The 27,995-nt window shown below is 51.5% G+C and overlaps 1 protein-coding gene across 1 annotated transcript; it reads left to right on the top strand.

Moving 5' to 3' along the window:
• The first annotated feature begins 165 nt into the window (after positions 1–165).
• Positions 166–27,995, top strand: LOC123399003. The gene is made up of 4 exons (XM_045093438.1): positions 166–386; positions 746–1,014; positions 2,075–2,310; positions 27,305–27,995. Exons 1-4 carry the CDS (start codon positions 349–351, stop codon positions 27,869–27,871), a joined length of 1,110 nt encoding a protein of 369 aa, XP_044949373.1. The 5' UTR covers positions 166–348; the 3' UTR covers positions 27,872–27,995.

Genomic DNA, 27,995 nt, shown 5'->3' with positions numbered 1-27,995 from the left:
ATCTGACGGTTCATGGGGTATTTGTATGTCTTCCGATACCTAACGCATTGAGACCGTGGGAGTAGCACCTCCCCACGTATTTGGGCCGTACCCGATCTAAAAGAAAACCGTATTGGCTGTACCCGTACCGGCTGTATCGACGTGGATTATCTGATTATTCGAAGCCTCGCGCATTCCGGGTCCCCAGTCCCGAACCCTAATTTTCTGCCCACCTTTCCGCACCATCCAAACGACCGCCCAATCCCTGGCACCGCGCCGCCTCGTCCACAACGCCCCCCCCCCCCCACTCTACTCTCTGGATCACCTCTGCTTCTCGTCGGTTGGGTCCTCCGAACCTTGCGCAACGAGATGCTCCGCTCGTTGCGAAATCTGGACCATGTTCCTCGGTGCGTCTGACATTTTAAACTTTGGGCCTTTGAACTCTTATTATTGGTTCTTGCAGTTACATTATTTTGAAGGATTTCCCCCCTCAACTTTCGTTTGAATGATTTTTGTTTCAATACATCTGTCCTCGTCCCACCATACAGCTGCCAGCCAATATTATTTCAAAGCACTTACGTAAGGTGAAAAATTGGAAAAAACTGCAACAATTATTTTCTGTTTTTTTGCTGAATCGATAGAGATTTGGGAACGGAGGATCCCAAGTACGGGGACATATATAGTGAAACGATTGGAGTAGTATGATTACAATTTCAATCCACGTATCTTATTTTAGCCGGATTCTAAGATTGCTCTTTGGTGATAGATCTGCTTATCAATCATGGATCATGGCACGAAACATAATGGGAGTAAAAGACAAGAAGAACTGGGGTAAACCGAATTGTCTCCGCCACATCACCGAAGGGATAAGTAGAGAAGAACAGAGGTGGGGAACCAAGGAGGTCCTTTTTAGCCATCCCGCCGACAATGTAAGCTCGACCTTCATATTTAAGAACAGCAGCCATCGGGATGGTGCTATATACAAGAGAAGCTTTGCTCTTCGAAAATCATGTCGTGTTACTGACCGTGATGAGAGTAAGTGATGCAAATCTCTTTCCTACTACTTTCCGGTTGATTTATAAGATATTTGACAATGTTTAGCCAATTGATTAAAAGTTTGAGGCTGAATGTGCATTATTTTTTAGCAGTATGCAATGTAGCTGACGCTTTAGTAGGGAGTGTTAGTATGTTATAGTTAAAAGAGTAGAAGTCCCAAGTATTTAGTTCTGAAGTAGTTTTTTTATTCCAACATCTCTTCATTGTAAGCTGGTTGACTTTAGTTCTAAGGCCTTAGATCATATACCCAAAGTTGGTTGTCAACCTTTATTCCAACATCTCTTTATTGTAATCTGGTTGACTTTAGTTCCGAGGCCTTAGATCATATACCCAAAGTTGGTTGTCAACCTTTATTCCAACATCTCATTTTTGGTGCAACTAACACAACCATTATTTGTGGTAAGTTGCTTAATGCACTCCCTGTGCCATTAGGGAAAGCGGCCTTCAGTACATTCTCCAGAACCATGTAAGCATTTGTGCACACATCTAGTACGCACAACCAATACAAAAGGATACAACAACCACCTAGCCTTTCAGTCTCAAACTAGTTGGGTTAGGCTAGAGTTTCAAACAGCAACAACAACCACATCATCCTCACAAGACCATACACCATTTCAGTCAAAAAAAAGACCATACACCATGCGGTATCTCCTTCTATATCCCTTGTGACCTCATCCATCACCAAAGCAAAAAGGATCTTATGGATAACAAACATCTTATGAAGTTCTCTAAAGATCAAACATCTTATGAAGTTCTCTAAAGATCAAGAAAGTTTAACATACTGTTTCATTAAACATTTTGCCATACACACATTGAAGTCTTGTTAACCACTACTCTTATAGTCTGTTTCAGTATTTCCATCATGTAGCATTGCGTCATTCTCCTCACTTGTTCGATTAGTATTTATTTTTTTGGTATTCAATAATAGTAACATTGGAGGCATTTGATTAGATGATTGTATTTGAACTCAGATATGTGCGTGAAAAGCATGATTATACTTTTAGAGTACATCTTTATTTAATATTTATATATAATGAAGCACAACTTGAGCCAATGATGCTATCGGAGCCAGCGGATTGCTTTCCTGACCGAGAAAGGTGTTGTGTGCATTGTAAATGCCCGATGATGCAAATTTTCACATTAAAATTGGCTAGTGTCTCTATCAACACCAGCCCGGTAGAACTATATGGATATATCGCAGTGCGGGATCATTTGGACTTGTTGCTTAATTATATTGTCAACCGTAGCAGGGATGACCCCATTATTGCGCAACAGGTGCACATCATTACCTCACACATTTTATTTTTAGCAATTTGCTTCTTTTATAATGTGATCTCAATTCCATCACATTCATAGAGAAGATGAATTAAAATATAATATTGTTATTGCATACTACAACTAATTAATCTCCTTTGAGTAGTAGATTTGGGGCCGAATGTTGTATCTATACCAATATCAATAGACTCAAAGGGGCAGATCCAACTAATCTTTGCCATCGAACCAGGTCAATCTAACGACCTAGACTGCTTCAATGGCGAGATGTCATGTGGGGTCAGCCCTATAGGCGCAAGGCAGGCCCCACGCGGTCTGCGCCTGCATCGGCCTAAACTATGGCCTAGTTTAATTATAGAAGTTGTGTTAGATTATGAGTCTGGGTTAGTTGGAAAGGTTTAGTCCCGTAGAAGGTTACCCTGCCAACTCCCAATTAGAGTAGGAGTCTAGTCTTGTAATCAGGCTTTATATAGCCAGCCTTTGGATCAATAAAATTAAGCAGAAACAATCTAATCTCTCACCCCTATGCTCCTGCGCCTCGACGCCTCTCCTCACCCCCTTCTCCAACGATAGGCCGGCGAGGGATTCGCCCTCGGCCTCGCGTCTCTCACAACTACTACCTCCGCTCCAACCCACCAGCCCATGACAACTTGGTATCAGAATGGAGGGGGAGATGTCATGTGGGGTTAGCCCTATAGGCGCAAGGCAGGCCCCACGCAGTCTGGGCCTGCACGGCCTAAACTATGGCCTAGTTTAATTATAGAAGTTGTGTTAGATTAGGAGTCTGGGTTAGTTGGAAAGGTTTAGTCCCGTAGAAGGTTACCCTGCCAACTCCCAATTGGAGTAGGAGTCTAGTCTTGTAATCAGGCTTTATAGCATTTGGATCAATAAAATTAAGCAGAAACAATCTAATCTCTCACCCCTATGCTCCTCCACCTTGGTGTCTCCCGTCTCTCACGATTGCAACCTCCGCTCCAACCCACCAGCCCGTGACACGAGCGCTCAACATGTTTAGCATATAATTACATACAAATATAACACTAATCACATAATTAACACGCAAAAATATCCTACCTAATAATCACATAATTAACATGCAAAAATATCCTAGCTAATATCTGTGTGCAACTAATATACTGCCTAATATTTACGTAAGCATTTACTAGTACTATAATTGCGTACTAGTACTATAATATAATCCACTTTATCTCTGATTTCTCCTAGATTGGTGTACACAATGAAGATATTCTTGATTGCATTCTTAGTTTTGTCTGAATATTTTTTCCTTCATAAATAACACAAGCTTAGGTTATTCAATGTTAATGTATGTATAGTATATACATGAATATTTGCCTATTTTAGTTATTGCTAAATATTTGCTTCTATATGGTTAAAATTCAATCCAAAGTTATAATGGCGTTTTGCAACGAAAATACATCGGGAACCTGGGTGCGCGCGCACCCAAACTGAAAAACTTTTTGACAACAAACATGGCCTAGCATAATACTCATGTTTAAAGTTTCGGGCCAGAATGATTTATGGTGTATTTCGAGCAAAATACAACATAATCATGATTTTTGTAGCTGCACTTTTGTTTTCTCATTCAGAATACAACATAACTCGTTTTTGACCGATACCTTAAATGGATTATTATGCTAGATTGTTTCTCGCAGAAAAGTTTCTCATTTTCTGATTTTTTAACTTCTTTTGCTTAACCGGGCGCGCCTAGACCCATTCCAAAAATCTACAATGCATTTTGCAACAAGAATTTAGAAGTCACTAGTTATTGCTTAATTATGTTGTTCAGATGCCTACACATAGATCGGAGTGCAAAGAACATAGAGAAATACAATATGGCAAAGAAGACTGCAAAGCGAGCCGTGAGTGAAGCAAGGAGTCAGGCAACTACCAACACTTAGACACAAAGAAAGACGAAAGAGGCATCTATAAGATGGCCAAGATCCGAGAGAGGAAGACGAGGGATATCAACCAAGTCAAATGCATCAAGGCGGAGCAGATAAGCTCTTGTTGAAGGGCAAGGAGATTAAGCATAGATGGCAGGAGTACTTCAACAAGTTGTTCAGTGTAGAGAGTGAGAGCTCTACCATTGGGCTAGATGACTCCTTTCATGATACCAAGGTGTTTTGTGCGATGAATCCAGGAGTTTGAGGTCACGGAGGCTTTAAAGGATGAAAGGAGGCAAGGCGATGGGCTATGATTGTATCCCCATTGAGGTGTGGAGAGGCCTTAGACACATAGCGATAGTATGGCTAACTAAGCTTTTAAACCTCATTTTTTGGGCAAACAAGATGCCAGAAGAGTGGAGGCGGAGTATATTAGTACCAATCTTCAAGAACAAGGGGGTGGTGTTCAAAGTTGTACTAATCGCGTGGAATTAAGCTGAATACAATGAAACTATGGGAGAGTCATTGAGCACCACTTAAGAAGAATGACAAACGTGACCTAAGATCAATTTGGTTTCATGCTTGGGAGGTCGGCCGTGGAAGCCATTTTCTTGGTATGACAACTTATGGAGAGATACATGGAGCAAAAGGACCTACATATGGTGTTCATTGACTTGGAGAAGGCCTACGAGAAGATATCACATATTGTCATGGTGGTGGGCCTTGGAGAAACACAAAATCTCAACAAAGTATTATCCTCATCAAGGACATGTACGATAATGTTGTGATAAGTGTTCGAACAAGTGATGGTGAACTGATGACTTCCCGATTAAAATAGGACTACACCAACGGTCAACTTTGAGCCCTTATCTTTTTTGCTTTGGTGATGGATGAGGTCGCAAGGGATATACAAGGAGATATCCCATGATGTATGCTAGTCAATTGTAGTCGGACGGGGGTTATAGAAAGTTAGAGCTATCGAGATGAACTTTGGAATCGGAAGGTTTTAGGTTTAGTAAAACTGAACCTGAGTACACGAGGTGCGGTTTTAGTACTACTAGGCATGAGAAGGTTAGCCTTGATTGGCAGGTGGTATCTCAGGACACCTTCAATATTTGGGGTTAATGCTTGTAGAATGATGGTGATATCAATTAAGATGTGAGCCATCGAATTAAATTCATCTCTTCGAGCATCTTTTCGCCTCTATCCATATCTCCAACTGGTATGTGCTCTTCATATTCTTCTTTGGTCCTCTTGAAGAGATTGGCTGGAATTATGTGATTCTTTGCCTTGGATCTCTCTGTTGCCATGAAAACGGAAGACATTTGAAACCATCTGTAGGACCAAATAAAGCTTTATAGTACTCAGTGCCATGCTCCACTAGATTAGCAGTCCCCTGAATCATAGCATCTTCCTTTTTCAATCAGAAAATGTGATTTTTCCTCCTCCCATTAGCAATCCTGTGAAATCAACGAGTATTATTATCACCCTTTAACTACTAATATTCACTAGACCTCTTATGCCAGTCTAGATTGCACCGATATGGATTATGTAAATATGTCATTTCTATAAGCGCCAATGCGATGATACGTTTGACTAGTTTTGAAAATAATATAAAAATATGTTATCATTTAAGCATCAAGCCTTGTAATCAAAAGGTTTTAGACTTAGTAGAACTAAAACCGAGTACATGAGGTGTGGCTTTAGTACTACTAGACACGAGGAGGAGGAGGTTAGCCTTGATGGGCACGTGGTGCCTCAGAAGGACACCTTTCGATATTTGGGGTCAATGTTGCAGAATGATGGAGATATCGATGAAGATGTGAACCATCGAATCAAAGACAGATGGATGAATTGGCGCCAAGCTTCTGGCATTTTCTGTGAGAAGAAAGTGCCACAAAAGCTAAAAGGCAAGTTCAATAGGATGGCGGTTCGACCCACAATGTTGTATGGCACTGTGTGATGACTGACTAAAAGGCGACATGTGCAGCAGTTAGGTGTGGCAGAGATGCACATGTTGAGATGGATGTGTGGTCACACAAGGAAGGACCGAGTCTGGAATGATGATATATGAGATAGAGTTGGCGTAGCACCGATTGAAGAGAAGCTTGTCCAACATCGTCTGAGATGGTTTGAGCATATTCAGCGTAGGCTTCCAGAAGCTCCAGTGCATAGCGGACGGCTAAAGTGTGCTGATAATGTCAAAAGAGGACGGGGAAGAACAAACCTGACTTGGAAGGAGCCTGTAAAGAGATCAAAGAGAGATCTGAAGGACTGGAGTCTCATCGGAGAACTAGCTATGGACAAGGGTGCATGGAAGCTTGCTATCCATGTGCTAGAACCATGAGTTGGTCGCGAGATCTTATGGATTTCACTTCTAGTCTACCCCAACTTTTTTGGGACTATACGCTTTGTTGTTGTTGTTGTATTTACCGAAAAAGGCTTTCGCCCCGCTTTATATATATATAAAGCAACTGTTGGGGAACGTCGCATGGGAAACAAAAAAAAATTCCTACGCTCATCCAAGATCAGTCTATGGAGACTTAACATCTACGAGAGGGAGGGTGCATCTACATACCCTTGTAGATCGCTAAGCGGAAGCGTATATAACGCAGATGATGTAGTCAAACGTCTTCGCTATCCAATCACGATCCGTCCCGCGACCCTATCACGATCCGTCCTGATTTAGTGCCGGACGGACGTCACCTCCGCGTTCAGCACACGTACAACTCGATGACGTTCTCCGCCGCCTTCATCCAGCAAGCGATGGCGAAGAGGTAGATGAGTTCTCCGACAACACGACGGCATGGCGGCGGCGGTGGTGGAGTTGTCCCGGCAGGGCTTCGCCAAGCACTACCGAAACCGATCTAATGAAGAAAGTTGATCTATGGAAGAGACAGGGCTGCGCAGTTGGAGAGTCCCCAGCCCCCTTGCGCCTCCCCACTTTTATATACGTGTGGGAGGGGCTGGTAGTTTGCCCTCCAAGTCCCTAGGGTCGTTGGTCAAGGGGGGAGGAAGGAAACCGATCACTATCCCCCCTTTTTAGGGGTCTCGATCTTATCCTTTCGGGATATGATCCTATTCCTTTTAAGGGGAAATTTTGATGCGTCTAGACCAGGGGTGTGGGGACTTTCCCCACTACCCATGTCCATGTGGGTCCCCATGTTGGTGGGCCCCACCCCGGAACCTTCTAGAACCTTCTTGGTACAATACCGAAAAATCCTAAACATTTTCCGGAACCTTGAATATGACTTCCCATATATAAATCTTTACCTCCGGACCATTCCGGAGCTCCTCGTGATGTCCGGGATCTCATCCGGGACTCTGAACAACTTTTGGTTATCACCATACATAACTCATTAATACCAAATCGTCACCGAACCTTAAGGGTGTGTTTGGTTGGAGAACCAACTGTCATGGAATGGAATGGTTCCATTCCAGAGGAACGGGTCGGTTCCGTTCCTGTGTTTGGTACGAGCAAAAAAGTGGAACGGGATGGTTTCGTTCGAGTGTTTGGTTGGGAGGCATGGAATGAAAAATGGAATAACAAAAATTCGAAATTTCAGCAGCATTTCGTTTGTATTTTGAAGAAAAACAACACAACAATATATGTATTGACATGTAACACAATTTGCAGCAACATTTCGTTTGGTTCGCTGTGTTGCCGCGCCGGAGTAGCACCTTCTTCACCTTCTACTTGTAGATCAAGACATGGCAGGAATCAGCAGAGAGGGAGGGAGGGAGCCGGCGGCGCAGCGCGGCAGCAGAGAGGGAGGGGGCCGGCGGCGCGGCGCGACAGCAGAGAGGGAGGGGGCCAGCGACGCGGCGCGGCAACACAACAGAGAGGGAGGGGGCCGGCGGCGCGGCAGAGAGGAAGGGAGAGGGCCGGCGGCGCGGCGCGGCAGCAGAGAGGGAGGGGGCCGGCGGCGCGGCGACGCAGCAGAGAGGGAGGGAGAGGGCCGGCGGCGCAACGCGGCAGTAGAGAGGGAGGGGGCCGGCGGCGCAGCGCAGCAGCAGAGAGGGAGGGGGTCGGCGGCGCAGCTCGGGAAGGAGGAGCTCGAGCGGCGCAGCTGGGGAAGGAGGAGACGAGTTGCGCGAGAGGAGAGGCTCGTTCCGTGTGATTCCGTCGATTTCCTGGTACTAGCACGTTCCGGATCTGAGTGGAATATTCCCTAAAGTGGAATGAGTGGGTTCTGTTCCAGTTGGTAAACCAAACGCAGGAACGAGGACTAGGAACGGGTCCGACCCGTGACATTCCAGCCCATGACAGCAACCAAACACACCCTAAGTGTGCAGACCCTACGGGTTCGAGAACTATGCAGACATGATCGAGACACTCTCCGGTCAATAACCAATAGCGGGACCTGGATGCACATATTGGCTCCTACATATTCTACGAAGATCTTTATCGGTTGAACCACGATGTCAAGGATTCAATCAATCCCGTATACTGCTCTCTTTGTCCATCGGGATTCGATCGTCGGTATCTCTATACAAGATCCTGTGACTAACTCCTTAGTCACATTGTTTGCAAGCTCATTGTGATGTTGTATTACCGAGTGGGCCCAGAGATACCTCTCTGTCATACGAAGTGACCAATCCCAGCCTCGATTCACGCCAACCCAACTGACACCTTCGTAGATACCTGCAGAGCACCTTTATAGTCATCCAATTACGTTGTGGCATTTGATACACAAGGCATTCCTCCGGTGCCCGGGAGTTGCATGATCCCATGGTCATAGGAACAGATAGTTGTCATGCAGAAAACAATAGCAATAAACTGACACGATCATATGCTACTTTCATAGTTTGGGTCTTGGTCATCACATCATTCTCCTAATGATGTGATCCCAACTCATGTCTATGGTCAAGAAACCTTGACCATCTTTGATCAACAGGCTAGTCCTTAGAGGCTCACTAGGGACAATGTGTTGTCTATGTATCCACACATGTATTTGAGTTTCCAATCAATACAATTATAGCATGGATAATAAACGATTACCATGAATAAGGAAATATAATAATAACTAATTTATTATTGCCTCTAGGGCATATTTTCAATAGCAACCACCAAACCACGAGTACATGCATAGTTTCAAATCCGAGCAGACACACACACCAAGGTATCACGACACCAAGTACTTGGGGTTCTGTTGAGGGCACAACTCAACAAGCCCTAAAAACAAAAAGACAACAACACGCAAGAGGAAAAGACCGCGAATGCAGAAGCTAATCCGGCTCGGGTGGTGGCGGAGGAAGCGGTGGCGCCAAACGGATGGCCATCGTTCGGAGGTCTGTGATGATGGAGTTGATGGCGTCTTGGTCCCGTTGCCGGCTAAGCGGCCGCCAGAGCTGCATAAAGCCACACATTTTGAACAACGCGTCAGTCGCCCGTCGAAGAGGCACACGTTGAATAACAAGCTTATTTCGGACCGTCCAGAGCGTCCATGCGAGGACACCAATAACCAGCCATCTAATGTGCCGCCCCGAAGAAGGGGAGGCCTGTATCTCGGTGAATGGGTTGGGGAAGTTGGTGTTATACCAAAGTCCCCAATGGTCTCGAGGATGCAAGACCAGAGGAATTCGGCGGACACGCACGAGAATATGTGGTTGGAGTCCTCCGCAGTCCTGCAAAGGGGGCATAGACCGTCTCCCGGACCGTGGCGCTTGAGTACCTCCATTCCGAAAGGGACCCGGTCGCGGATCCATTGCCACATGAAGATTCTAATCTTTAGGGGGAGCGTGATCTTCCAAATCATTTCAAAGGGCTTCGTAACGGGATTGGCAACGATGGCCCGGTAGAGGGACTTCATGGAAAACTTGCCCGAAGGCTCAAGATGCCACAAAGTGCGATGGATAGACTGGTCAACGTCCGGTTCGCGCAGGGCGACGGTCGCAAGGAGCTCGTGCCATGCGATGGTGTCCGGGGGCCAAATGGCCTACGAAAGCCAGGCGCCTGATAGCAAACAGGTCAGGGAAGCAGGTAGCAAAGGGTGTCCCGCCCGCCCATCGGTCGAACCAGAATAGGGTGGAGGTCCCGGAGCCCACCTCAACGGAGGTCTTGATGTGGCGAACCGGGAGCAGCTGGATGACCGACTGCCAGAACTGCGAGCCGCCCAATCTCTGGCAGAATGCGAGCGGCTGTCCACGCATGTATTTATTGAGGATGAGCTGGAGCCAGAGGCCACCTTTCCCATTAGCGATCCACCAAAGCCAACGGGACAAGAGGGCAATGTTCATGCGCTTGGAGGACATGATCTCGAGGCCACCTTGGTACCAAGGCTGGCAGATCTCGAGCCAACGGACCATATGATACTTCCGCCTATCGCCATCACCGGCCCAGAAGAATCAGGCCTGAACGGAACCAATCTCTTCGTGAAGCGTTTCGTGTAGGCTGTAGAAGCTCATAAGGAACATGAGCAGGCTGGACAGGGAAGAGTTGATGAGGATCGTCTGAGCCGCTTTAGATAGCCACCGGCCCTGCCATGGTTCGATACGATGCTGGAGCTTGAGCACCGCAGCTCGCAGGTCCGCCATCGAGAAACGCAGGGGACTGATTGGGATCCCCAAATAGGAGGTGGGGAAGGTTCCTAGCTGACAGTTCAGGCGGTCCGCGATGCACCGAGTCTCAGACGTAGAATAACCCATCACCATCATTTCACTCTTGTCGAAGTTGATTTTCAGGCCTGACATTTGCTGGAAGCAGAGGAGGAGGAACTTCATGTTCGAGATATCGGTGTGGGAGCCTTCGACCATGATGATGGTGTCGTCGGCGTATTGCAAGAGGGACACACCGTTGCCCTCCACTAGATGAGGTACGACACCGTGGATATGTCCAGCAGATTTGGCCTTATCGAGGATATTGGCTAGAGCGTCCGCAACCATGTTAAACAAAAACGGAGAGAAGGGGTCTCCCTGTCTAACCCCGCACAGGGTCGGGAAGTAGGGGCCGTTCTCTCCATTGATGTTAACCGCGGTTTGTCCGGACGATACCAGCTGCATGACCCGGGAGATTCAGCGGTCATCGAAACCCTTCCGTTGCAGCACTTCCCGAAGGAAGGGCCAACTGACCGTGTTGTAGGCGGAAATCAATCTTCAGGAAGGCGACTTTAAGGTGTTTGGTGCGGACTTCATGGAGGACCTCATGGAATACCAGGACCCCATCCAGGATGTAGCGTCCTTGGATGAAGGCCGACTGATCGGGATGGGTGATGTGGTCGGCTAGTGGGGTCACCCTATTGGTGAACCCCTTTGCCAGGATGCGGAAGATCACATTGATCACCGTGATAGGCCGGAACTGACGGATGTCCGAGGCGCCAGTCACCTTGGGAATCAGCGTGATGATCCCGTAGTTAAGGCGGTGGAGGTCGATGGAACCAACATAGAACTCCTCAAAGAGGGCCATCGTCTCCTGTCTAACGGAGCCCCAGAAGGACTGGAAGAACTTGACCGGCAGACATCCGAGTCCGGTGCGGAGGAAGGATTCATATCCTTGATGGCAGTCCACACCTCTTCCTCTGAGAACGGGGCCGTAAGGGCCGCATTCTCCTCGGCAGAGGCACACTGGCGAACGGTCCAAAAATCTGGTCCAAAAATCTAGTGCCATGGCTAAACCACTCCAAGGAGTGGAGGAGAACAAGGCCTTGTAAAAGCCGTCAACGTGGGCGCGGATGTCCCCAGGCGGCTGAAGGAGGGCCTCTCCGTCCCAGAGCAGGGGGGTGGAGTACCGTCGGTGCCAACCATTGGCAATAGCCTGGAAATATGCCGTATTGGCGTCTCCCTTAAGAACCCACTTTTGGGTCTCGCGGAAGCGCCAATAAGCTTTGAAGATTGCAACACTCAAAGCCATGCACAGAGAAAAAGGGCTATGTTTCAAATGCGGTGATATAAATATCATTGTGGCTAGAAATGTCTGCCCTCGGTTCAATTGGAACTGATTGAAGATTTGCTGCATCTGCTGGAAGGAGCTCACCCACTTACTCTTGGTGAAGAAAATGCTTCGCAACATGAATCATCGTCCGAAAGTGAAGAGGAAGGGTTGATGCATATTTCTCCATGAGCTGTAGCAGGTCGTCGCAAAACGATCTGATTGCAAAGAGGTTTATGTGGGCAGCAGGTGCTGATTTTGGTTGACTGGCGGAGCTCTACTAACTTCTTCAGCAGTCACACCGTACAAAGGCTTCAGTTACCCAGGCAAGGCCCTACCTGCAACTGTGGCCATTGCTAATGGGGGAAAGTGCAAAGCATAGCTATGGTGCCCAAAGCTGTATGGACATGCCACGTTCACACCTTCACAACAGAATTTTGTGTACTCGATCTCGGATGTTATGATATTATACTCGGCATGAATTGGTTATCTGGAATTGGTGCCATGTGGGTGGATTGTGTTAGACCTTTCAACCTGAGCATTGATAGTTGTGGATGACACTAGGAGAGTTGGGACAATTTTCGTTGGTTTATTTCTCACACAATGCCATGCCAACCTGAGGGGTTGGGGATACATATTTATAGGCTGCTAGCCAGCCAAGCATATGCTAAGATGCTAGTCTAAGATGCTGCTAAGATGCTAGTCCAAGATGCTATCCTAACTGCTAGTCCTTGATGGTCAAGGATTCTATCCTAACAGCCACAAGGACCATGTGCTGCAGCCCCACAAAGGACTATGTGCTGCAGCCCCACAAAGGACTATCTGCTGCAGCCCCACAAAGACCATAGTACATAGACTTATCCATCATTCCCCCCTAAGTCTTGTACGTCGTCTTGTGGGAGAGTCGAATCATCCCAATCCTGGAGCAGAGTTCGAGGAACTTGATCCTCCCAAGAGGCTTGGTGAGCAGGTATTCTAGCTGGTCCGTGGTGTTGATGTAGCTCGCCTCGATGCTCCCTTCTTCCAAGCAGCTGCGGATGAAGTGATACCTCAATCGGATGTGCTTGCTCCGTTCGTGAAAAACGGGGTTCTTTTCCAGGGCCAGGGCGGACTTGCTGCCCACCAGGAGCTGCACCGTTCTGGTGTCTCGGACGAGGAGATCACCAAGCAATCGAGCGAGCCAGAGCGCCTGAGTGCAGGCGGTGGAGGCTGCTATGTACTCGGCCTCACAGCTGGACAGGGCCACCACCTGCTGCTTGACCGATTGCCAGCTCACGAGACACTTGCCGAGGAAGAAGAGGATCCCGCTCGTGCTCTTGCTGGTGTTGATGTCGCCGGCGTGGTCGCTGTCGCTGTACCCGACGAAGTGTGCCACCCCCGGACACCTAGGGTAGTGGAGGCCGTGGTCGAGGGTCCCTGCCACGTAGCGGACGATCCTCTTCACTGCCTGCTGGTGCTTCGACGTCGGTCGCTCCATGAACCGACTGACATAGCCGACGGAGAATGCCAAGTCCGGCCGTGTGTGGGCGAGGTAGCGAAGGCTCCCCACAAGGCGTCGGTACTGCGTAGCGTCCACTTCCTCCGTCGTGCTGTCGCGGCTCAGTTTCAGCCTCTCCTCCATCGGAGTGAGAGCTGGGTGGCAGTCGGTGAGCCCAGCTAGCTCAACGATGCGCTTGGCGTAGGCGGACTGTCGAAGCGCGATCCCGGAGTGATCCTGGTGCGCCTCGATCCCTAGATAGGAGAGGAGCCCCAGATCACTCATCTGGAAGGTGGCCTTCATGTCTTCCTTGAACGCCGCCACCTTTGCATCTTTGATGCCGGTGATCACCAAGTCGTCAACATAGACGCCCACCAGCAGGGCATTTCCTCCACTGCCCCGTCGGTAGACGGCCGCCTCATGCGGGCTTTGCTCGAAGCCCATCTTCTTTAGCGTGGAGTCCAGCTTGGCGTTCCACGCCCTAGGTGCCTGTCGTAGGCCGTAGAGAGCCTTACGCAGGCGCAGTACCTTGCCCTCCTGGCCAGGGATCGCAAATCCCGGTGGCTGATGCACATAGACTTCCTCCTTCAAGTCGCCGTTGAGGAATGCCGACTTGACATCCATGTGATGGACATGCCAGCCCTCCTGGGCAGCTAGCGCAAGGAGAAGTCGCACGGACTCCATCCGTGCCACGGGAGCGAAAGTGTCGTCGAAGTCGACTCCTTCCTGCTGCAAGAAGCCTCGGGCCACCAAGCGAGCCTTGTGCTTGATGATGGCGCTGGCTCCATCCCTCTTCAGCTTGAACACCCACTTAAGGGTGATTGCGCGGTGACCACGAGGGAGGTCAGCGAGCTCCCAGGTGCGGTTCTGCTCGACCGCATCCATCTCCAATTGCAACGCGGCGCGCCATGCTGCGTCTCTCTCGGCCTCTGCAAAAGACCGAGGTTCGCCGTCCTCACACGCGAGTTGTAGCTGCGCCTCTAGGTCGCGTGGCACCAGTCCTGGCACCGGCTGGTCGCCAAGTAGATTATCCATCGTACGATACCGTAGCGGTTCTCCGCTATGATACGCGTCGATGCGCTCCTCGTCGTGAGTGAGCGGGGAAGCGAACTTCATCGGGTTGTGCTCTGCGTGAGCTGGTGCTGATGAAGACGAGCCCGGAGTGGTGACTGTCGGGGCTGGAGTATGCGGCGTCGCCGGTTGTGGTGCCGTCGGCGTAGCAGGCACCGGAGTCGATGTAGTTTTGGGGGCTGTTGTAGACGTGCTCGGCGAAGAGGAGCTGCTTGCTCCCCCAGCTTCCTTGAAGTGGACGTACTTGACAATGAAGTCGTCATACGTCGGCGTCGAGCCGTCGTCCACCGCCTTGTCCCATTTCCACCCTCGCCCTTCGTTGAACACGACGTCTCGCGCCGTGCGCACACGCTGTGTCTCTGGGTCGAGGATGCGGTAGGCCTTTGAGCCCTCCGCATAGCCGATGAAGACTCCCGGAGTACTCCTGTCGTCGAGCTTGCCGATGTGGCCGAGCTCTTTGGCGAACGCAAGGCAGCCAAAGACCCGCAAGTGAGAGACCGCCGGCTTCCGCCCATGCCAGGCCTCGTACGGCGTCCTGCCGTCGAGTGCCTTAGTAGGCAAGCGGTTGAGGATGTAGACGGCCGTTAGCACCGCCTCTCCCCAGAAAACAGCCGGCATCCCTCTCTGCTTGAGGAGAGCCCGAGCCATCCCCACAACCGTCTGGTTGCGCCGCTCGACGACGCCGTTTTGCTGCGGGCTGTACGGCGCGGAGTAGTGGCGCTGGATGCCCTCATCAGCGCAGTACGACGCGAATTCAGCCGTCGTGAATTCGCCACCGTTGTCAGTGCGCAACACGCGCAGTTTGCGGCCGCTCTCCGCCTCCACAGTAACCTGCGCACGCCTGATGGCGTCTGGCGCCTCTCCCTTACTGCCGAGGACCATCACCCACATGTAGCGAGAGAGGTCGTCGACGAGCAGCAGGAAGTAGCGTCGACCTCCTGGTGTGGCTGGCGTCACCGGGCCGCACAGATCTCCATGCACGAGCTCCAGCCTCTCCTTGGCCCGAAAACTCGCCTGCTGGGGAAAGGGGAGTCGTCTCTGCTTCGTAAGCACACAGATGTCGCAGAACTGCTCCACATGGTCGAGGCATGGCAGGCCTCGCACCATCTCCTTGGCACTTAGACGCTTCAGGGCCTCAAAATGAAGGTGCCCAAAGCGCTCATGCCATTGCCACGCCTCGTCGTCCCGATGGACAGCGAGACAGACCGGTTGTGCCACCTGCACATCAAGGACGTAGAGTCGATTTTCACCTCTGGGTACCTTGGCGAGAAGGCGACGCTGGCGATCCCAGATGCGTAGGACCCCATGCTCAATCAGCACGCGTGAGCCGTTCTCATCCAGCTGTCCCAAGCTGATGATGGAGTTCCTTAGCGCGAGGATGTAGTAGACACCGGTGAGCAGCCGGTGCTCTCCTGTCTTGGTGGTGAAGATGACGGAGCCGACGCCCTTAATTTCCATAGCCGAGGCATCCCCAAACTTGACGGAGCCTCGCGCGTCGGAGTCGAGCTCGGCGAAGAATTCCCTTCGACCGGTCATGTGGTGGGTGGCGCCGGTATCGAGGCACCACCCCGCAGTCTTGTCCTTCCCGGAGCCATCGCCGAGAAGAGCGTGTGCTTTCGGCTCGTCGAGGTGGAGGGGAGCCTTTGCGACTGGTGTCGCTGAAGGTAGTTCGATGCTTGCATGCGTCATGAACAGAGCTGTCTCCTCCTCCGCCGCCTGTGCGACGTGAGCCTGACCTTGTCGTGGTTGTCGACACTCATTGGCCCAATGGCCAAGCCGGCCACAGTTGTGGCAGCTGTTGTCCTTTGCTGGCTTGGGCTTGCCAGCGACGCCGTCCTTGGCGCCTCCGCGGGCGTCACCTTCGGCACGTCCTTGTGCCTTGCCGCCCCTTCGCGCCTTGCGCTGCTTGCCGCGCTTGCGGCCGCTCGTCGTGGAAGAAGGCTCCCCCTTCTTCTTGTCACCAAGGCTGGCATCCCACTGCTCCCGAGTTAGGAGCAGCTTCCCGCCGGCGGTGATGGGCCCCGAGGGAGGCTGTGGCTCGTCGGTGTCGACGACCTTGAGGCGACCCATCGCCTCCTCGATCGTCATCGTGGAGAGGTCCAGCAAAGACTCGATCGAGCGAGCCATCTGCTTGTACTTCTCGGGAATGCACCGGAAAAGCTTCTCGACAGCTCTCTCCTTGGTGTAGGTGGCATCGCCAAACTTCACCATCTTCTGCAGCAGAGTGTTGAGACGGAGAGCAAAGTCATCAACGTCCTCACCTGGCTTGAAAGCCAGGCTCTCCCACTCCTTACGAAGTGCCTGCAGTGTGGACTTGCGAGCACGGTCGCTGCCGATGCGTGCCGCGGCGATGGCGTCCCAAGCCTCCTTGGCAGTCCGCTTGTTGGAAAGCGAGAACTGCATCTCGGGCGGGACTGCGGCGATGAGGGCGTCCAGCGCCCGTCGATCTTCTTGGTGGTCGACGTTGCTGTCCTGGACTGCCTCCCACAGCCGCCGCACCTGGAGCCTGATCTTCATGATCGCGGCCCACTCGACGTAGTTGGTTTTAGTGAGGGTAGGCCACCCAACACTGGGACCAACATCCCTGACCACAGTCCGGACCTCGTAGAGGCCGCGGTCCTGGTCGTTGCAGCCGCCGTCGCCGTGCGCACCTTCACCTGGAGCGCGGGCATGCTCGGCTGCCCACTGCGCTGTCCGCTCTTGCGCCACTTTGGCGCGGTCTGCGTCGGCGCCGTCGTCCGCAGGTGCGGAGCCGTTGGAGCTGCCGGAGCCGACGCGGAGTGCCTTGGCATCCGCTGTAGCCTCACGTGCTGCCTCCGCTGCTGCTGCTGCTGCTTCTACCTCCGCCCTGGCTGCTGCCAGCTCCGCTGCAGCCAGCCTTGACACCCTTGTTGCCGCGGCAGCTGCTCGCTCACGCTCCTCTGCCACGGCGCGCTCGGCCTCTTGCCGGCACCGTATGCTCGAGGTAGCCGTGTGCTGAGAGCGACCTGCAGACATGGCTCGCTGCAGGGGGCTGTTGCGTGAAGAGGGGGCTGTTGCTGACGAGCTGCTGCTCGACAGTCCGGAGGGAGGGAGGTAACTAGGGGCAGTCGGAGCAGCTGCTGCTACCGGCTTAGGCTGCTCAGCTCCCGGTGAGAGAGGTGAGCAGGAAATGCTCAGGTACAAGATAACGAGGCTCTGATACCACTTGTTAGACCTTTCAGCCTAAGCATTGATAGTTGTGGATGACACTAGGAGAGTTGGGACAATTTTCGTTGGTTTATTTCTCACACAATGCCATGCCAACCTGAGGGGTTGGGGATACATATTTATAGGCTGCTAGCCAGCCAAGCATATGCTAAGATGCTAGTCTAAGATGCTGCTAAGATGCTAGTCCAAGTTGCTATCCTAACTGCCAGTCCTTGATGGTCAAGGATTCTATCCTAACAGCCACAAGGACCATGTGCTGCAGCCCCACAAAGGACTATGTGCTGCAGCCCCACAAAGACCATAGTACATAGACTTATCCATCATTCCCCCCCTAAGTCTTGTACGTCGTCTTGTGGGAGAGTCGAATCATCCCAATCCTGGAGCAGAGTTCGAGGAACTTGATCCTCCCAAGAGGCTTGGTGAGCAGGTATTCTAGCTGGTCCGTGGTGTTGATGTAGCTCGCCTCGATGCTCCCTTCTTCCAAACAGCTGCGGATGAAGTGATACCTCAATCGGATGTGCTTGCTCCGTTCTTGAAAAACGGGGTTCTTTTCCAGGGCCAGGGCGGACTTGCTGTCCACCAGGAGCTGCACCGTTCTGGTGTCTCGGACGAGGAGATCACCAAGCAGTCGAGCGAGCCAGAGCGCCTGAGTGCAGGCGGTGGAGGCTGCTATATACTCGGCCTCACAGCTGGACAGGGCCACCACCTGCTGCTTGACCGATTGCCAGCTCACGAGACACTTGCCGAGGAAGAAGAGGATCCCGCTCGTGCTCTTGCTGGTGTTGATGTCGCCGGCGTGGTCGCTGTCGCTGTACCCGACGAAGTGTGCCACCCCCGGACACCTAGGGTAGTGGAGGCCGTGGTCGAGGGTCCCTGCCACGTAGCGGACGATCCTCTTCACTGCCTGCTGGTGCTTCGACGTTGGTCGCTCCATGAACCGACTGACATAGCTGACGGAGAATGCCAAGTCCGGCCGTGTGTGGGCGAGGTAGCGAAGGCTCCCCACAAGGCGTCGGTACTGCGTAGCGTCCACTTCCTCCGTCGTGCTGTCACGGCTCAGTTTCAGCCTCTCCTCCATCGGAGTGAGAGCTGGGTGGCAGTCGGTGAGCCCAGCTAGCTCAACGATGCGCTTGGCGTAGGCGGACTGTCGAAGCGCGATCCCGGAGTGATCCTGGTGCACCTCGATCCCTAGATAGGAGAGGAGCCCCAGATCACTCATCTGGAAGGTGGCCTTCATGTCTTCCTTGAACGCCGCCACCTTTGCATCTTTGATGCCGGTGATCACCAAGTCGTCAACATAGACGCCCACCAGCAGGGCATTTCCTCCACTGCCCCGTCGGTAGAGGGCCGCCTCATGCGGGCTTTGCTCAAAGCCCATCTTCTTTAGCGTGGAGTCCAGCTTGGCGTTCCACGCCCTAGGTGCGTGCCGTAGGCCGTAGAGAGCCTTACGCAGGCGGAGTACCTTGCCCTCCTGGCCAGGGATCGCAAATCCCGGTGGCTGATGCACATAGACTTCCTCCTTCAAGTCGCCGTTGAGGAATGCCGACTTGACATCCATGTGATGGACATGCCAGCCCTCCTGGGCAGCTAGCGCAAGGAGAAGTCGCACGGACTCCATCCGTGCCACGGGAGCGAAAGTGTCGTCGAAGTCGACTCCTTCCTGCTGCAAGAAGCCTTGGGCCACCAAGCGAGCCTTGTGCTTGATGATGGCGCTGGCTCCATCCCTCTTCAGCTTGAACACCCACTTAAGGGTGATTGGCGGTGACCACGAGGGAGGTCAGCGAGCTCCCAGGTGCGGTTCTGCTCGACCGCATCCATCTCCAATTGCATCGCGGCGCGCCATGCCGCGTCTCTCTCGGCCTCTGCAAAAGACCGAGGTTCGCCGTCCTCACACGCGAGTTGTAGCTGCGCCTCCAGGTCGCGTGGCACCAGTCCTCGCACCGGCTGGTCGCCGAGTAGATTATCCATCGTACGATACCGTAGCGGTTCTCCGCTATGATACGCGATGCGCTCCTCGTCGTGAGTGAGCGGGGAAGCGAACTTCATCGGGTTGTGCTCTGCGTGAGCTGGTGCTGATGAAGACGAGCCCGGAGTGGTGACTGTCGGGGCTGGAGTATGCGGCATCGCCGGTTGTGGTGCCGTCGGTGTAGCAGGCACCGGAGTCGATGTAGTTTTGGGGGCTGGGGTAGACGTGCTCGGCGAAGAGGAGCTGCTTGCTCCCCCAGCTTCCTTGAAGTGGACGTACTCGACAATGAAGTCGTCATACATCGGCGTCGAGCCGTCGTCCACCGCCTTGTCCCATTTCCACCCTCGCCCTTCGTTGAACACGACGTCTCGCGCCGTGCGCACACGCTGTGTCTCTGGGTCGAGGATGCGGTAGGCCTTTGAGCCCTCCGCACAGCCGATGAAGACTCCCGGAGTACTCCTGTCGTCGAGCTTGCCGATGTGGCCGAGCTCTTTGGCGAACGCAAGGCAGCCAAAGACCCGCAAGTGAGAGACCGCCGGCTTCCGCCCATGCCAGGCCTCGTACGGCGTCCTGCCGTCGAGTGCCTTAGTAGGCGAGCGGTTGAGGATGTAGACGGCCGTTAGCACCGCCTCTCCCCAGAAAATAGCCGGCATCCCTCTCTGCTTGAGGAGAGCCCGAGCCATCCCCACAACCGTCTGGTTGCGCCGCTCGACGACGCCGTTTTGTTGCGGGCTGTACGGCGCGGAGTAGTGGCGCTGGATGCCCTCATCAGCGCAGTACGACGCGAATTCAACCGTCGTGAATTCGCCACCGTTGTCAGTGCGCAACACGCGCAGTTTGCGGCCGCTCTCCGCCTCCACAGCAACCTGCGCACGCCTGATGGCGTCCGGCGCCTCTCCCTTACTGCCGAGGACCATCACCCACATGTAGCGAGAGAGGTCGTCGACGAGCAGCAGGAAGTAGCGTCGACCTCCTGGTGTGGCTGGCGTCACCGGGCCGCACAGATCTCCGTGCACGAGCTCCAGCCTCTCCTTGGCCCGAAAACTCGCCTGCTGGGGAAAGGGGAGTCGTCTCTGCTTCGTAAGCACACAGATGTCGCAGAACTGCTCCACATGGTCGAGGCATGGCAGGCCTCGCACCATCTCCTTGGCACTTAGACGCTTCAGGGCCTCAAAATGAAGGTGCCCAAAGCGCTCATGCCATTGCCACGCCTTGTCGTCCCGATGGACAGCGAGACAGACCGGTTGTGCCACCTGCACATCAAGGACGTAGAGTCGATTTTCACCTCTAGGTACCTTGGTGAGAAGGCGACGCTGGCGATCCCAGATGCGTAGGACCCCATGCTCAATCAGCACGCGTGAGCCGTTCTCATCCAGCTGTCCCAAGCTGATGATGGAGTTCCTTAGCGCGGGGATGTAGTAGACACCGGTGAGCAGCCGGTGCTCTCCTGTCTTGGTGGTGAAGATGACAGAGCCGACGCCCTTAATTTCCACAGCTGAGGCATCCCCAAACTTGACGGAGCCTCGCGCGTTGGAGTCGAGCTCGGCGAAGAATTTCCTTCGACCGGTCATGTGGTGGGTGGCGCCGGTATCGAGGCACCACCCCGCAGTCTTGTCCTTCCCGGAGCCATCGCCGAGAAGAGCGTGTGCTTTCGACTCGTCGAGGTGGAGGGGAGCCTTTGCGACTGGTGTCGCTGAAGGTAGCTCGATGCTTGCATGCGCCATGAACAGAGCTGTCTCCTCCTCCGCCGCCTGTGCGACGTGAGCCTGACCTTGTCGTGGTTGTCGACACTCATTGGCCCAATGGCCAAGCCGGCCACAGTTGTGGCAGCTGTTGTCCTTTGCCGGCTTGGGCTTGCCAGCGACGCCGTCCTTGGCGCCTCCGCGGGCGTCACCTTCGGCACGTCCTTGTGCCTTGCCGCCCCTTCGCGCCTTGCGCTGCTTGCCGCGCTTGCGGCCGCCCGTCGTGGAAGAAGGCTCCCCCTTCTTCTTGTCACCAAGGCTGGCATCCCACTGCTCCCGAGTTAGGAGCAGCTTCCCGCCGGCGGTGATGGGCCCCGAGGGAGGCTGTGGCTCGTCGGTGTCGACGACCTTGAGGCGACCCATCGCCTCCTCGATCGTCATCGTGGAGAGGTCCAGCAAAGACTCGATCGAGCGAGCCATCTGCTTGTACTTCTCGGGAATGCACCGGAAAAGCTTCTCGACAGCTCTCTCCTTGGTGTAGGTGGCATCGCCAAACTTCACCATCTTCTGCAGCAGAGTGTTGAGACGGAGAGCAAAGTCATCAACGTCCTCACCTGGCTTGAAAGCCAGGCTCTCCCACTCCTTACGAAGTGCCTGCAGTGTGGACTTGCGAGCACGGTCGCTGCCGATGCGTGCCGCGGCGATGGCGTCCCAAGCCTCCTTGGCAGTCCGCTTGTTGGAAAGCGAGAACTGCATCTCGGGCGGGACTGCGGCGATGAGGGCGTCCAGCGCCCGTCGATCTTCTTGGTGGTCGACGTTGCTGTCCTGGACTGCCTCCCACAGCCGCCGCACCTGGAGCCTGATCTTCATGATCGCGGCCCACTCGACGTAGTTGGTTTTAGTGAGGGTAGGCCACCCAACACTGGGACCAACATCCCTGACCACAGTCCGGACCTCGTAGAGGCCGCGGTCCTGGTCGTTGCAGCCGCCGTCGCCGTGCGCACCTTCACCTGGAGCGCGGGCATGCTCGGCTGCCCACTGCGCTGTCCGCTCTTGCGCCACTTTGGCGCGGTCTGCGTCGGCGCCGTCGTCCGCAGGTGCGGAGCCGTTGGAGCTGCCGGAGCCGACGCGGAGTGCCTTGGCATCCGCTGTAGCCTCACGTGCTGCCTCCGCTGCTGCTGCTGCTGCTTCTACCTCCGCCCTGGCTGCTGCCAGCTCCGCTGCAGCCAGCCTTGACACCCTTGTTGCCGCGGCAGCTGCTCGCTCACGCTCCTCTGCCACGGCGCGCTCGGCCTCTTGCCGGCACCGTATGCTCGAGGTAGCCGTGTGCTGAGAGCGACCTGCAGACATGGCTCGCTGCAGGGGGCTGTTGCGTGAAGAGGGGGCTGTTGCTGACGAGCTGCTGCTCGACAGTCCGGAGGGAGGGAGGTAACTAGGGGCAGTCGGAGCAGCTGCTGCTACCGGCTTAGGCTGCTCAGCTCCCGGTGAGAGAGGTGAGCAGGAAATGCTCAGGTACAAGATAACGAGGCTCTGATACCACTTGTTAGACCTTTCAGCCTGAGCATTGATAGTTGTGGATGACACTAGGAGAGTTGGGACAATTTTCGTTGGTTTATTTCTCACACAATGCCATGCCAACCTGAGGGGTTGGGGATACATATTTATAGGCTGCTAGCCAGCCAAGCATATGCTAAGATGCTAGTCTAAGATGCTGCTAAGATGCTAGTCCAAGATGCTATCCTAACTGCCAGTCCTTGATGGTCAAGGATTCTATCCTAACAGCCACAAGGACCATGTGCTGCAGCCCCACAAAGGACTATGTGCTGCAGCCCCACAAAGACCATAGTACATAGACTTATCCATCAGATTGGGTTAGGAAAACCATATGATTTGGACACACTGGTGTACGCATCAGTCTTAAAGGTCAAAGACAATGTGAGCAAGTGTTATGAAATCTGCGGTGCAACTTCCGAAGGTGATTCAGAAAGGAGAATTGGTACATCTCATTCAGTTATACATGGTGTTTGACGAAACTAACCAACCGGAACACTGTCTCATACGGTGCTAGCCCTGTCGGATTTCGGTCACCAGTTCGTGTTCGGAAGCAGACGCGTGTGATGCTGGGATAGGGTCGGTGCTAATGCAAAGAGGCCAACTAATGACGTTTCTCAGCAAGGCACTTGGGCCGAGGGATATGCTCTATCGACATACAACACGGAATGCCTTGCTATCTTACTGGCAATTGACAAATGGTGCTCATATTTATAGTCTGGGGAGTACACATATCAACGTATTCTGATACATTTGGTGGATCACGAAGCAAATACTCCTATGCAACAAAAGGGTTTTATCGCTTACTAGGATTTCAGTACAAGATCATGTTTAAAAAATGGCTGGACAATGCCGCATCAGATGCTTTGTCATGCTGAGAACATTCAGAGGAACTAAATGCTCTATCTTCTGTCCAGCCACGCTGGTTGGGGATCATCGAAGAAGATTATCAGCCCCAATGCCCAAGACCAACAATTGCTGGCAGAGTTAGCCCTAGCCAGCCCCAATGTGCAAGTTTTTTCTCTTCAACAAGGCATCACCAAGCTGAATGGAAGAATTTGGCTAGGAAATCACAAAGAAGCGCATGAAGCCGTGTTACTGGCACTCCATAACTGTGCCTGGAAACGTTTCTGAGGGGCTTTGTTGCTGCAAATCCGAAGAGATGGTCACGATGGCTGCCACAAGCCGAATTTTGCTACACCACATCATTTCGTTCGGCAGTGGGACACTCTCTATTTGAAGTGCTCTATGGGCATAAGCCATGGTATTTTGGTATTCAACAACCAGTTCTGTCAGCTGTCCCGGATTTGCAACAGTGGCTGAAAGAAAGCACTAACATGTAAGAAGTTATTCGTCAACACTTACACGGGCCCAACAGCGGATGAAGCGACAAGCTGATAAAAAGCATACAGAAGTACAATAAGCTTTAGGTGACTAGGTTTTCTCAAACTACGACCGTATGTTCAACAATCCGTGACGCAATGGGCATCTCACAAGCTATCGTTCAAGTAGTTCAAACCATATCAAGTGATGCAGAAAGTGGGTGCTGTGGCTTACAAGTTGTAACTGCCTCCATCCAGCCACATCGATCCAGTGACCCATGTCTCACAACTTAAGAAGGTGCTGCGTCTAAGTGAGCAAGCGCAAATTGACCTCCCCCCTCTATCACCTGACGCCACTGCCGAGTTGCAGCCATTGATTGTGCTGGATGAGCGATATTGGCACAACAAGAAACTGTCGGCACAAGTCAAGATCTCCTGGCAGGAACAGCCAACATCATATACTACCTGGGAGGCTGTTGATTGTGCTGGATGAGCGATAGATTCGACACAACAAGAAACTATCAGACACAAGTCAAGGTCTCCGGCAGAAACTACCATCGTTACTCGGGAGGAGTTCCATTCCATCTGTCGTCTTCACCCGGTGGCACTAGCGTGGGGGCATGTTGGTCCCAAGGAGGGAGGATTGTCACGACCTTCCTAGCATGCGAGGCAATTCGCAAGGAAAGGCGGGAGCGCAAGCAGGCTGAGATGAGGCTGGCACTAGCTCGTAGGGCCGCTAGAGAGAGAAGCCAAACCCAACAAGCCGAGCTCACTACTGAAGGAGCAGTATAGTGTAAAATTGATGGATTGGTACCCATGAGTGGCTACAAAGTGTAACAACAAAGGCTGATTTTTCGCTCTCTCTGAACCTTTCTTCCTCAAGACACCTCTCCACATCTCTCAACGAGACGTTGAGGAAGCTTGTATCCATCTTTACCATCAAACAAAGGATATCTACTAGAGTGTCACATCAATCTCCTAAGTTCATAAGCATCGATTGAGTTAAATATAGCAGTATGACTGTTATTGTGGAAAACAACATTGTTTTCCTAGCAGATCTAATCAAGTTGAAATCACCACCAACAAGATAAATTAGAAAACCTCTCTTGTTCTCCTCTTGAGCAGCTTCATAGACAATGATCATGGCCCTATTTTGATAGGAAATCTCCCTTGAGAAGTACGAGTAACGTTAAATCTACAGGATTCCAACAGAGGGAATCTAATGCCAGGAAAAATGATCAGTATGATCAATCCTCGTGAAGAAGTATGATCAATCTTCCTGAAGAAACTTGCAGAATAATTTCTCTTCATTGTTTCATGTAGCCCCATAGAATCCACTTCATTATCGCTTAATATTTCCTGCAAGTAATTAGCCAAACCCTTCTTACCTACAAGTCCATATCCGACCTATCATTTTGTCACGATCCGATCTAGAAAAGTGTGTGTGTGTGGGGGGGGGGGGGGGGGGAGAAGATCGGAGATGAACTAGGGGGGAGGACGAGAGGAGCAAAGCAGGTGAGGGTAAGCTTGGGAGAGGGGAAAGGAGTTCACACTTTTCTCATTCGCTGCGTTCCTCAGCCACACACACCCTTAAAATTAAGCCATAGCTGGCGGGATACACACGCACTCTCCTGACTGTGGGCCATGCTCCACACACGGGACACATACACACTCCTGACTGTAGGCCATGCCCAACACATGGGACTTGGTCGTTGCGAGTTCAGGGTTCTGAACCTGAACTTGCACTTCTTCGGTCCGCTGTAGCTTGGTGTACAGGCGTGACAATTTATACTTGCTATTTTTTTCTGCTGGGCCTAGTTGCTGGAAGATCACCATGCATAGGATGGGATTCAGCAACTCCCCCCTCCCCCCCTTGATTCAAATCTACGTGCTTATCTTCCTTCTGCTCTGTAATTTTTCCATTTTCTTCTGCTTTTTCAAACTGGATCTAGAGATCTAGAGACTACCTAGGTAAAATCATCAACAATATCATCTATTTCAATTCTTATGATGTTATTGACCTAGCTATTTCTAGATCCCTCGTAGTATCAAATGTTCCCAGAGGAAGTAAATCACAGTCAATCCCTATTCCAAAAGCTTTAACAGATATCATCATCAGATAAAACAGAAAAGGAGTTTTTAGTGGAGATAGTATTACCTTCCAAATTCTGTTCAGTCACCTTCCTAGCAGCTCTCTGTCTTCAACCCTATCACGTCTCATGACCCGCTCCCATTTGAGCAATTCTGGCACTATTTCTTGTTGCTTGAGCAGCTCCCCTTTGAGCTTCAGTACCATTGCATGGAGCAGCATCATCTCCAGTAATATCATCAGTGGATTGGACAAGCACATCCTGTGAACCAACAATAAGTAAAGAGATTCCTGATAGCCACCTCCTCCTTTCCACATTAGTACCATCAAGCACAATTGGTTGTTCACACACTTCCTCTGCATCATTTTTGGCAGAATTACTATTAGCAGAAGTAGAATGACCACTAGATTCATGACCAGACAGACCTCCCTCTTGTTCTTCTGGTTCCTCCATTGGGCCCAGGTGGTCCTGATATTCTTTCTTCCACATCTCTGTTTTGTCACTCCCGGACTTAAGCGATTCTTTCATAAAGAATTAACCAACTTCCCTTTATAATAATAAAGAACAAAGATCTGCAGCGTTGGTGATGATGGTTCCACTTTGAGGATTTTTATATGTGCATACATGTGCCTTTGAGGATGTTAGACAAAGATGGGGCTATCCTTGCATATATTGAGCAAGTTTATGGTTAATTATCTTTGTGCGATTTAGCAAGTGTTAAGTTTCATGTTCAGCCCGATTTATGTTTGTAGGGAAGAATTTAAATTATTCTATGCTGCCATGTATGAGATCCTTTTTCAATTGGCTAGAAAGACAAGTATACGCTTTAGGTAATTCTTACTTTTACGAGGAGCTACTAAATAATAATAATTTTGCAGGGTTCTCTCATTGAGATGACTGGCCCTAAGCGATGCATCGCAATGGATTCCTCTGTTCTAGTTGAATTTGACATCAGGATCAAGACAGGAGAGAAAGAAGAAGATGATCTAACATTGATTGACGGCGCGACAGATTACTGTGACCTAACCACACCTTCTATGTCATTCACAAATCGCATTAATGGCGATTGTGGTGCAGTTGACATCACTTTGGCACGTGTTTACAATGCTGTGGAAGCCACGATAGATGTTCTCATATTGAAAGTGCAGAATGGATTCAATTTGTCGCTCAGTTTGTTTGTATTTGTTGGCGGGTCAGATCAGGAAATTCCACTCTTTCATGGCACTACTGCTGAGTCATGTGGCTTAAGAAGATACGTGATTGCTGTAGAGATGGATACTTGGTTGCAGTTGAAGTTCAAGGTAGGTCAAAACGGCTCTAAAAATGACCATCTTGAACGCAGTTGCCATTTCAAAGCAAACATTCATGGATGTGCCTGTCAACAAATAATGCTTCAGCATGCCTCTCTCTCTCTGAAGGTGACTTGGTCAACCGTGCCAGGATAAAGTCATTGTGTTTCATTTTCAAATTTAAGTTGCAGTATTTGATCTTGGACTTGATCTGTGTAATTTTCGTTTTTTGAGAAACACATACTCCATTTTAATCTGCATTGGATGGATGTTTTAGTTA

The sequence above is a fragment of the Hordeum vulgare genome, chromosome 5H (genome assembly GCF_904849725.1).
Source record: "Hordeum vulgare subsp. vulgare chromosome 5H, MorexV3_pseudomolecules_assembly, whole genome shotgun sequence".
NCBI classification, from domain to species: Eukaryota; Viridiplantae; Streptophyta; class Magnoliopsida; order Poales; family Poaceae; genus Hordeum; species Hordeum vulgare.
The sequence above is the reverse complement of the archived record's forward strand: the minus strand, read 5'-3'. Positions and strand labels throughout refer to the sequence as shown.